General features: G+C 37.6%; 1 protein-coding gene across 3 annotated transcripts in view; it reads left to right on the plus strand.

Annotated features, from left to right (window-relative positions):
• The window catches only part of MACIR (macrophage immunometabolism regulator), a 16,947-nt gene extending 7,375 nt beyond the window's left edge, over nucleotides 1-9,572 (plus strand). Inside the window, exons 2-3 of one of the 3 annotated variants that reach the window (XM_079917679.1) lie at nucleotides 3,783-3,832; nucleotides 7,056-9,572. In XM_079917679.1, coding sequence (XP_079773805.1) covers nucleotides 7,079-7,702 — 624 coding nt within the window. In that variant the 5' untranslated portion in view covers nucleotides 3,783-3,832; nucleotides 7,056-7,078 and the 3' untranslated portion in view covers nucleotides 7,703-9,572. Of the gene's footprint in view, nucleotides 1-1,386; nucleotides 3,833-7,055 lie in introns of those variants that run through there. The other 2 variants (XM_079917678.1, XM_079917680.1) reach the window with 2 other exon arrangements.
• The last annotated feature ends 2,287 nt before the right edge of the window (nucleotides 9,573-11,859 follow it).

Consider the following 11,859-nt stretch of genomic DNA (forward strand, 5'->3'; position numbering starts at 1 on the left):
TTTAACTTTATAAGAAATTGCCCAACTGTGATCCAAAGTGGCTGTACCTGACAGAGGCTTCTAAGAAGCTAAAATAACTGTAACTATACCAAAGTATGTGCAGATGAAGAAGCCCAATTCTCATTCAGTGCATAAATTTATTTATATTTTATATCCAGTTTTAACAAGTTTGATTAGCAGATGTTTTTTAAGCACAGCAGTGGATTAGAAACAGTAAATTAGAAGGCCTTAGGGATAGGTTGTTAGCAGTTGGAAGCAGCCAAAAACGATACTCACTAATGTGACTATAATTACTGATTAAGGAAAAGAAGGCAGGAACTTACAGGAGTGAAATTCTTCTATCTGTTAAGTTCTATGTCTATAAGACAAGTTCCCAAACATGTCTGCATATTAGAAGCACTTGCGGTATGTTTTAAACATGTCAGAGCCCAGGCTACGCCCCAGATGATTTAAATCACAGATCTGGGATAGAGCACAGACATCAGTATTTATTGAAGCTCCTTGGATGTGTCAGTGTGTAGACAGCTTTGGGAACCATGTGCTAGAGGCACAGCATGATGACATGGAAGGAGAACTGGACTTGAAGCCAGGAGACCTGGAACTGCACACCTGGCCCTGGGTAGGCCCTTGCCTTCATGGCTTAACATGTCCTCTTCTCTGTAATTGGATGTTCCGGGAAAGTGAACTCCTAGATGACTCTGGCACTAAAACTAGATAGATCTAGATATCACTGGACTGATAATGGTCATGCTTAGGAAGGACTCCATTTCCCAAGGAATGACTCTGTTCTGAATGGTTCGTTTCAGGTACCTCTTGAAAAAGATTTTGTTCACATGATATTTTTGTTCTGTATATTTAGACAGTTACATTACATCTGTTTTGTCTTAAATTTTGTTGCTATGTGTTGCTAAAAACAGTTCAAGCATACTGGAGCAGTTTTTTGATTACTGAGGGTGACTTTTTTTGATAAGCCTGATTAAAAAAAAAACACTCCCAGAATGCAGTACTTCTCAAAATAATTCTTTGTATAGTAGTTGTGAAACTTATCAGCTATTTTCAGAGCTGGTCTAAGGAGCTGAGGCATCTAGGTTATATTTTCAAAATGTTGCTCCTGGTGCCAAATGTATAGGAAGTTTGGCCTCTTGGAGGGTGTTCAGAGCTGAGTAGATTCCATGGTCACATTCTTTTGAACGTGCTGGTCTTGATGCATCAGGTTCCCCTACATGTGTGTTGTGGTTTGGACTTTTTGCTTTAGTTTCAGCTAAACTTCACAATTGCATGCTGTACCCAATGTTTTAAAAATGTACACTGTGTACATTTTCCTGGTAAATACTGAAGTGTTTCCTTGTTTAGCGTTGTCTAGTTTTGAGTCCTCATATATTTCAAAGAAACAGAGTGGTGCCTGTGAACATTGCCAGGTCTTCCGTATGCTGTATAAATATACTTGAGTGCCACTGTTGCTGATTGGATTGTGAGGGAATTTGATATTGAAGACCCTTAGGTGTCATTTAAAAAAATTACAGTTGTTTCTGGTACTTGTTTATGAAACTCAGTTATAAAAGCAGTGTTCAACTACAAGTTGACTTTTTTATGCTTGTTGCATTTTCTATTCTAGACTCTATTCCACAGAATATTGCTGCTTCTGGTATCATATTTTCTGTTTCCAGTTTTTATTTTTGCTTTAAACTGCATATGAAAGGCATTAATGGAAACAGTAAGGGTCTCTGTTGTTGGTCTCCAATTTGTAGTGCTCTGTGGTGCAGAAGTTAGCAGTGGGCCTTGATTTCTCGGTTCACATTTATTCTTAAGGATGCAGTGGGCGTGGTGCCTGTTGCATATATACCTGCAATATTTACAGAGAGTGCTTTGTAATTGTTTATCTTGGCAGTATGTTCTTTTGATACAAGTTTTATTTTAGAATATAAAACAAAATGCTTAGTCATGAATGTTGTTAAAAATAACAAACCCATAAGCAGAGTTTTCATGGTAAAATACAAAGAATATACTGCTAACACAGGCTACATCCAATGTAGTCACGATAGCCGAGTTCCCTGATGAATGCCTTTAATAAGAAATTTTGCAGTGAAAATTATTGGACATTCATATATGCTGACTTTGAGACCTTTCGGTCTTTATTGTCTTTCACGTCACCCCCATTTTTTTAGAGAGTACTTCCCCCTCTTCAGATGGGACAGTACCTACACTACTGCTGCCCATTAAAAAGATAAGTAAACGTTGATTGTGTAACTGCTCTCAGGATCTTGCTCCAATATTTAAATCTACTCAGGAAATTTTCGGCAATTTAATAGCATAAAAAGTTTTGTTTTCGGTCACATTGAGGAGTGGAAGGTTATGCTGCTTAGTCAGCACTCTACCGAGCTAAAAATAAAATATTTACTTGCCAATCAGCCAGCTTCCACATAGCTTTCTTAGTGCCACACAGTAGATGTTCTTTAGAAAGGCAAAATATAAGTAAAAAGGATCATTTTTTTAAATCTGTGCAATTTGCTGAGTCCTGTTTGCACCATTCATATTCCTACATGAGTGTCAAGATCTGAAGATGTTCTTGTATATAGGACAGTATGCTATAGAGACCATGAAAGCACCTCAAAGAACTGTTAGTTTTGAGAATATGCAATCGTTTGGAACAGGAGTACTGATGTTTTATAACTAAAAACTGCAGTTTTCCAGCCCTTAGAATTACTCATCAGAGGTTCAGCAGGTAGCAGCTGTTATGTGTGTAATATCTAAAATGAGCTTTTTCATGTTCCAGTACAGCAGGACCCTCATTCAGAAGTGTTACATAGAGCATTGATCCTTAGTTCCTAGGTTAAAAATTTTTGTTAGAGGATATTAGAAATGCTTATTTCTTTAACTTTCTGGTTAAGTAGTGTTTTCTACAGGGAGTGTGTTGTTTACATTAGTAAAGTGTAGTAGGTGTCTTACATATGGTAAGTTTTCTTAAAGTATGGTAGGCTGCTTGGTTGACATTTCCAGAGTTCTTAAACTACATTTTCTGCTGAACAATCTAGGTTAAATCATTGTCTATCAGGTTAGATGTCTGAAGAGCCTGTTGGATAGTTTTGCCCAAGCCAGGTGATATTTTTTATGGTGTTTTGGCTGCTGGAAACTTAACCAGTCATAGTTACTCATCTAACAGAAGTGTCTTTTTCTTGTCACACCAAATCTTGACCTTTATACATTGTCTCACTCACTTTCTTCACTTTTCTAATTTTCTAGGTACTATTTTTAAGCTGGTATATAATTTCTTTTTCTCTCAAACCTTTGTATCCTGCCATTCATTATCCTCAACCCCTAGAGCTTCTAAGTATTCCTCTTGGTCTGCCTTGATGGAGCAGGATTGACTTAGTGAGGGAGCAAACTTTTGATGATTGCATTGACCAGAGAAGCCTGTGCCCACTCTTCTTTACTGTGACTTTGCACGCTGTTAGCTCGCTTAGCAATTTTTATACTAAGGGGCAAATAAGATGACTTCCAGCTTAGCCTCTTTTTGAATTATCACCCAATTCAGAATGGGTGAAGTGTGAATTCATGAATTTTAGGAAGTTTATAATATACCAGGGAATGCAGTAAGGTGACTGGTGGAAATCCATGGACTGTCATGGACTGCCAGATTTGGAAGAAACCTAGACTGGTTTGTCACTTAATGTGGACTGATGGCTTGAGTGTCACCACCTAGGTAACTCCCCTTGGGTGGTCCCCATCTCCTCCACAGCCCTGATTATTTAGGTTTCACTGACCCTCCTCTCCTTCTCTTTCAGAATGAAGTATCAGAGAAACACTTCCCGCCTGTAGCTGCCTGTCAGGTTAGGTATGTTGGAGGCCTTGGATCTGTCCTCTTGTGCTCTTTCTGGACTGCAGAATTAGTGGGAAAGGAAGGATTAATTTGTCATTTGGCTTAGAGTAAACATTTGTTTGTTCAGCATAAAATCTGATGAGGTTTCATATGGCCCTCTAAAGTTTATTAGATGAGAAATCTTCAGGTTTTTGCATGCATATCAAAGTATGCATGGTAGTCACCTCCTATTCCCATCCTCTCAACAGAGAAATAAATTACACAATTAAATATAAATTTATTTTTACATTAATAAAATAGAATAAAACCAATTAATTTAAAGCTAGAAGTGTTGAGGGACGAAGGTATTTTGGTTAAATTAAAATTGGAAATAGTCTAAGATTTAGAGTAAAAAGTAAGTAATAAGCAAAACTATATGGATCCCTTTGACATTTACTTTATCTCAGGAATCATTCTTTTTTTTTTTTTTTTTTTTTTTTTGCTGTATGCGGGCCTCTCACTGTTGTGGCCTCTCCCGTTGCGGAGCACAGGCTCCGGGCGCGCAGGCTCAGCGGCCATGGCTCACAGGCCCAGCCGCTCCGCGGCATGTGGGATCCTCCCGGACTAGGGCACGAACCCACATCCCCTGCATTGGCAGGCGGACTCTCAACCACTGCGCCACCAGGGAAGCCCTCAGGAATCATTCTTGATATTAGTTTTCAGTTGTACTAGAGATGTGTTGACCATAGTGAGGACAGGATGGCATCTGGTAACTTCTTCATAGTCTTGGTTTATTTATTTTCTAATGAAGGAAAAGAAAATACAGCATGCAAATGAAGGAATAAGGTTGGGACTTTTTTTTTTTAGCTTTCTGATTGCTTAGATTTTGATTGAATACCCAAATTTTAGAAAATGATTCAATTAGGAAAAGGTTATTTGTTTTACAAAGGGATTTGTGAGAGTTATTTAATATAATAGCCTAATTCAGTAAATATTTAATCTTAAAATCACATTTTTTGACATGTTATTAGTTGACGTCGTTTTAATTAGTGATCTGAGACATTTAAAGCTGTGCTACCTACTTCTAATTGAAGATCAAGTAGAGGTAAAGTTTATCAGAAGTGACATTGTCACTCAGTTTCCCTTGGATTTTATTTTCCAAAATTCCATCTGCAAGTTCCTAGGAACCTGGCCATTGTCTGTGGTACTTCTGGTTGCTGGGGTTTTCCAAATATGTAATGTGATCATTGTGATGAATAATATTAGTATTCGTTGTGAATTGTTCTGCCATTTACCAGACTATTCAAAAGTGCACTGTCTTAGGTGTTGCAGAATAAAATAACTGTTAAATCTGTGGTATATTTTAGGATTAAATAGTCAAATAACATTTGATTTTTATATATGTTTAATATTAAAAATGGCCTGATTTACTGGATTTAGGATTAACTTTTAAACTACAAAATGGTTTTCTTTAAATAATTGATTGGAGATATGGAATAAAGAACATTTACAAGGTTTGTGGGAACCTTCCTTTAAGACTCCTCCATACCTTAAAAATTTTTTTAGGTCTAAATTGGATTCTTTGGAGAAATTGATCAGCTTTTATCTTTTATTGTATGCCCCTTAAACACAGTTGAAGAGTTAATTTTTTTTTTTAATTAAAAAAATTTTTTTTTACATCTTTATTGGAGTTTTATTGCTTTACAGTGGTGTGTCAGTTTCTGCTTTATAACAAAGTGAATCAGTTATACATATACATATGTTCCCATATCTCTTCCCTCTTGTGTCTCCCTCTCTCCCACCCTCCCTATCCCACCCCTCCAGGCGGTCACAAAGCACTGAGCTAATCTCCCTGTGCTATGCGGCAGCTTCCCACTAGCTATCTACCTTACGTTTGATAGTGTATATATGTCCATGCCTCTCTCTCGCTTTGTCACAGCTTACCCTTCCCGCTCCCCATATCCTCAAGTCCATTCTCTAGTAGGTCTGTGTCTTTATTCCTGTCTTACCCCTTGGTTCTTCATGACATTTTTTTTTTCTTAAATTCCATATATATGTGTTAGCATATGGTATTTGCCTTTCTCTTTCTGACTTACTTCACTCTGTATGACAGACTCTAGGTCTATCCACCTCATTACAAATAGGTCAATTTCGTTTCTTTTTATGGCTGAGTAATATTCCATTGTATATATGTGCCACATATTCTTTATCCATTCATCCGACGATGGACACTTAGGTTGTTTCCATCTCCGGGCTATTGTAAATAGAGCTGCAATGAACATTTTGGTACATGACTCTTTTTGAATTATGGTTTTCTCAGGGTATATGCCCAGTAGTGGGATTGCTGGGTCATATGGTAGTTCTATTTGTAGTTTTCTAAGGAACCTCCATACTGTTCTCCGCAGTGGCTGTATCAATTTACATTCCCATCAACAGTGCAAGAGGGTTGCCTTTTCTCCACACCCTCTCCAGCATTTATTGTTTCTAGATTTTTTGATGATGGCCATTCTGACCGGTGTGACATGATATCTCATTGTAGTTTTGATTTGCATTTCTCTAATGATTAATGAAGTTGAGCATTCTTTCATGTGTTTGTTGGCAGTCTCTATATCTTCTTTGAAAAAATGTCTATTTAGGTCTTCTGCCTATTTTTGGATTGGGTTGTTTGTTTTTTTATTATTGAGCTGCATGAGCTGCTTATAAATTTTGGAGATTAATCCTTTGTCAGTTGCTTCATTTGCAAATATTTTCTCCCATTCTGAGTGTTGTCTTTTGGTCTTGTTTATGGTTTCCTTTGCTGTGCTGAAGAGTTAATTTTAAAGTTAATTTTTATGTTGGAAATGTTTTGTGGATTCTTGTGAAATTGTGTATGATTATTTTTATTTGCTTCATTATGTTGAGCTCTGTATTGGATTTGCTTAATAATCGCATCAAGGAATAAACTGTGTGTGATTGAAAGGAGCGCTGCATTTAGAGAAGTATTGCTGTTGTTTTCTGTTAACGCTTCTCCATATGAACCTTTCAGTAGTCTTTCAGACTTTAATTTAACCTGCCTTTGAGTTCTTGAAGGCAGAGAAGTAGTAGTCATTTCATGCTTGCTGTGGAACATTTAATAGACATAGATAAAAATCTGTCAGATGTACATTGGTTGTTTTTCCGGCCGGTGTTACTTCTTGCTCCCTGAGCCTTCTCAAACCACCCAGCTTGGCCCGAGGCTCTGATCGTTACACTCTTCTAATCTGAGTCTGTCTGCTTTTAGGAGTGTGCAGACTGGTGCCTAAAATGGAAGTAGATGTTAATGGAGAGTCCAGAAGTACCCTGACCACCCTGCCCTTGCCCGTGGCCGAGGTGAGCTCCCCGGGAAAGGCAGAGGTGGAGAAGCCCCGCTGTTCCAGCACTCCGTGCTCGCCGATGCGCCGGACTGTGTCAGGCTACCAGATCCTCCACATGGACTCTAACTATTTGGTTGGCTTCACGACTGGTGAGGAACTCCTGAAGTTAGCCCAGAAGTGCACAGGAGGTGAAGAGAGTAAGGGAGAAGCTGTGCCTTCCTTGCGCTCCAAACAGCTGGATGCAGGACTTGCCCGTTCCTCTCGTTTGTATAAAACCAGAAGTAGGTACTACCAGCCGTACGAGATTCCAGCTGTCAATGGCAGGAGGCGAAGGCGGATGCCCAGCTCAGGAGACAAGTGCACTAAATCTTTACCTTATGAACCTTATAAGGCCCTCCATGGGCCTCTGCCTCTCTGTCTTCTTAAAGGTAAGAGGGCTCACTCCAAATCTCTGGACTACCTCAATCTAGATAAAATGAACATCAAGGAGCCAGCTGACACAGAAGTGCTACAGTACCAGCTTCAACACCTGACCCTCAGAGGGGACCGTGTGTTTGCTAGGAATAATACATGAGTGACTTGCAGAGGATGTAAACCAGTTTAGGTCAGCCTACACTTGGCTAGAAAATTCCACTGTTGTACTCTGTACAGGACTCTTTACATTATAGATGGTTAAATCAGCTAAGTGTTCCTGGAACATAAAAATTGGATCAAATTTTGAATACAGGAATGAAATCACAGGTACTTGAGGTGAAATCATTCTAGAGCACGCAACTGCAAGGAAAACAGAATGTTGACCATTAGTTTGTATCGCTTTTTAGCTGGGAAAAAAAGGCTTTGGTACAGTAATATCGTCTTTAAAATTCTGATACTCAAATTGGAAATGTTATCTGCTTGGTTGTTGCTGACTTGGTATGATTCATTAGAAATTTATATCTTAAGTACTCAAGTACTTCTTTAATCTCTGTACTTTACTATAAAATATATGTAATGATTTGTTTTATGAAATTTAGAACTTGAAGATTGCTAAATTGGACCACGTTTTATTTTTAAATATTGAGTTTAAATATTTTATAACTGGTTTTGCACTGAAAAAAATTAACATTTCAAATTGACAAGAGAATAATCTTTCGTCACTTGCTTCAATAATATTATTGAGCAGTGAATTTTTTATTTCCGCATGGAAAGTTATTGATCTCTATGGCTGTAAAATATTTCTTTATAGCGTTATTAAAGTGTGTCTTAATAAAATTAAATTTGGGATACAAAGTATTTATTTTACAATGGGTGGGGGGAAACTTTACAGGAAAGTTTCCAATATGAAGTTTTCATAAGTTGAAAAAGTTTCCTTAGTGCTTATTTTCTAATTTAAAATTCATCTGGAACTTTAAAATGGAAAGGATTCTTTAAATTGTGGATTATAGGCATAATACTGATTGCATCTGAATGTTCTGTAAGTGAATGGAACTCTAATAGAGGAACTCATGATTTCTACTCTCAAATGCTTAAACTAAGTATGAAGTGATACCATTCAGCATGGCATCGGGTCATTTCAGTTTTAGTTCTGTGCAGCACAGGCACTCATTGAAATTCCACTTTCTAGGATTAGTGCAGGAGCCTAAAGTGCTTCTACAGTTTTAATGGGTTAATCCTGGATTACTTAACAATTTATGTCAATTGCACTGGTTTAATTTGTTGCTAAAGAAATAATGCCCTGGCTTTAGTAACAAATACAGCTCAACTATTCTTGAACATATTTTGAAAAAAAAAAAAATGTATGTGATGTACCTTTTGTAAAAGTTTCTATTTCTTTTTTTCTTTTTTGACTCTTGAAGGTGCAATTTATTACTGAATTGGCATTTCTGGCAGCATAGACCTCCTTATTTTAAATTTTATTTTGGGGGCTGTGAGTTTCTAAGGTGTTAGCAATCTTGCTTATAAAATAAGAACACCTTTTAATTAAATGAGTAGGTCATTCCTGGTGCAGGTGTGACTTTTCTTTGGCCAGAATGAATGACAAACTATTTAGAGCAGAATAAGTATTAGAAAACCCTAGGAACTCTCAATCAACGTTGATTATACTTCCACTGAGGCAAATCATGTGAAAGAGCCTCAGGGAAGTTGGCCCATATCTTACTGAGTTGATCAGATTTCTTGGTGGGCTGGAAATTTTCAGCTATTTTACATTTTAAAGTAAATTGCACCTTTGTAACATATTGTATTGACGAATGATCACTAAGATTAACTATATCTATACAGTCATTAGTTTGACAAGAAATAGAATCCTGTCAGATGCCAAAGAGTTGGGATTTTTACGTTTAATGATTAAACACCATTATTTATTGATGACTTACCCTGTGGAACTGTATTATTTCTAACTATGAAATAAAAGGGTGATATAAACACACATTGTTGTGTTGTGCTTTAACGAGGTCCATCATCAACAGGCCAGTTACTGTTCAAGGATTCACCGAAGCAGTTATTTTTAGATTCCATTTTTGTTAAAGAAAATAAAATAATAATTTTGCATTTAGTGCTCGTTCACATTTCAAGGTGAAGAATGTATTCATGGCAATGGTATGTGTTGAGTCACACAACTGTGTGACTGTGAGATCTGTCTCTGCCCATGCGCCTACATAATTTCTTAAGCTAAATAAAAATATGTAGCTATTCCATTTTGTTTTTAAAGACAGGTGTGAAACTCTGCAGCAAAAGTGAGGGGGGGGGGTTAAAAGTTTGAGATATATTTTCTATTATGTGATTAGTAAATATATATAATTTAAAGTTTGGTTTCCTAGAAAGAAAGTTTCGAAACTCAGGGTCAGTGGTTTTCAGAATGTGTTGGCAGAGCCCCTTCACTAGCTCAGTCTTGCTTTCCCTACACTTGGTGCTTATGCTCCAGTAGTAGGTAGTGGTATCCTATCAAGAAAAAAGGTTAGGGAGGATCTCTAAGCTGGGGGGGAAAAAATCACATTTTCTTTAGCCTTTTAATATGGTTTCTATTTTTAAATTCTTTTCTCCTCCATTTTCATTCAATTTGATATTCTGTGCTAAACAGGGCATACATTTGGCCGTCATATACCTGCTGACATTATCTTAAAATACATTGCAGTATCATATAACTTTAATTCTTTAATTCTTAATTCTTAATTCTTTAATTCTTAGGCTCAGCTGCTGCATTAAAGTAGCAGTAGAGTTCAGTCCTTGCCTCAGTCTCAGGTGAGCTTCTTTTGCTCCTCGACTTTTGCTGCATTCGTACTTCTGGTTCCAGGGCTCCCAGCATCGGCAGTCAGGGAAGAAAAGACTCTATGGGGATGGATTAAAATGTAAACCTGTTCAGATCCCCATGTCTTCCTGCCTCTGGCTCAGCTAGGCTACTGTTGAGACCCATTGAGTCCTCTCCATCGCCCCTTGTGCCCTTTAATGCCCAAGTGTGGCGCGCTGTGTCTTTTCCTTCCCTGAGATGTTTATTTAAATGATTTCAATATTTGAGATGTGGGAGCTTTTAGAAGATTCTAAGTGAACTTTTAAAGGCAAATCGGCCTTTCACTGAAGAAAATATTACTTGAGATCTTGGGAAAAGCAACCTATGTTTACTAATTTTCTCATTCTTACATACTTTTGTCTTGGAAGGGCTTTTATTCCATTATAGCCGTTAACATTTTTTTAAGGGAACTTTGAAATGACTGTGGCCTAAGTGGTTTGTTCTCAGTCATGGAAGGGAGAAGACAAGTCTGTCAAGCATAAATGGCGTAAATGCTCTAGAAGAGTTGGAGTGGAGAGAGAGCAAGGATGTACGTCACTGTAATGCAGAGAGGACAGCAAGTATTAAGTAGAATTGCCTTTTTACACAATGGAATTGGATTAGGGTAGTGGAAATTGATGAGGAAGATTGCCTTGGAAATATAATAAATATGATTATAAAGCTAGAAGTGGAGGTTGTCAGCCCTTAAGGATGCACATTCTACTTTGTAGTGTGCTTTAGAATTATGAAATGGTTCTTCTGATACATTACGTTAGAAAAAATTCAGGATTTTTCTGGCTGATGAGAACACTACTAGAAAGAAATCAAAATAAGAATGGGTTTGATACGTTATTTTGAGTTTGCTGGGCTCACAGGTCACTTCTTTAGTTGGGGGGAAAATGTTGAATTTGTATTCTTGCCACGGTAAAATGACTTTGTGTAGGTTTTGTTAAATTATTTCAGAGGAAAGATCTGAAACCAGATCTCCTACATGTTGTCACCCCGATCTTGGGGTTGTCTTTGATGTACAGATTTATCGGAGAACACAGGATGAGAAAAGGGAACTCTTTAAACAGAAGAACGCAACATCTACTGGAATGAAAGAGTTGCTGCACAGACAGTGGAATCCTTAAGTGATCCTGGCTGGGGTTGCTTCTGGAATAAAGAGCTTCGATGCTTTTGCTTTTGTGGAAAAGTTTAACGGCACTTTAAAAGTTGCTACCGAATGCTCTCGAGAAAGGGTTCTTACTGTGTGCCGGTGCAAAGAGGGAGGGGAACACTGGGTCCATGATGTTGACCTTTAAGTCTAATTCACCGGGAAGAGTATTCTTCACCAAACTTTTACGTAAAAGGCTTATATGTGGAAATATATATTTGGAAGACCTTGAACCCTCTGTGCCTGGTCTAATGCTTCAGTTAGGGAAAGGAACTTAAGCAGTAAGAAGTTCTTGAACTTAATGAAATTCAGATTTTGGCTCAGGGTTTAG

Source organism: Stenella coeruleoalba (genome assembly GCF_951394435.1).
Source record: "Stenella coeruleoalba genome assembly, chromosome: 3".
NCBI lineage: Eukaryota > Metazoa > Chordata > Mammalia > Artiodactyla > Delphinidae > Stenella > Stenella coeruleoalba.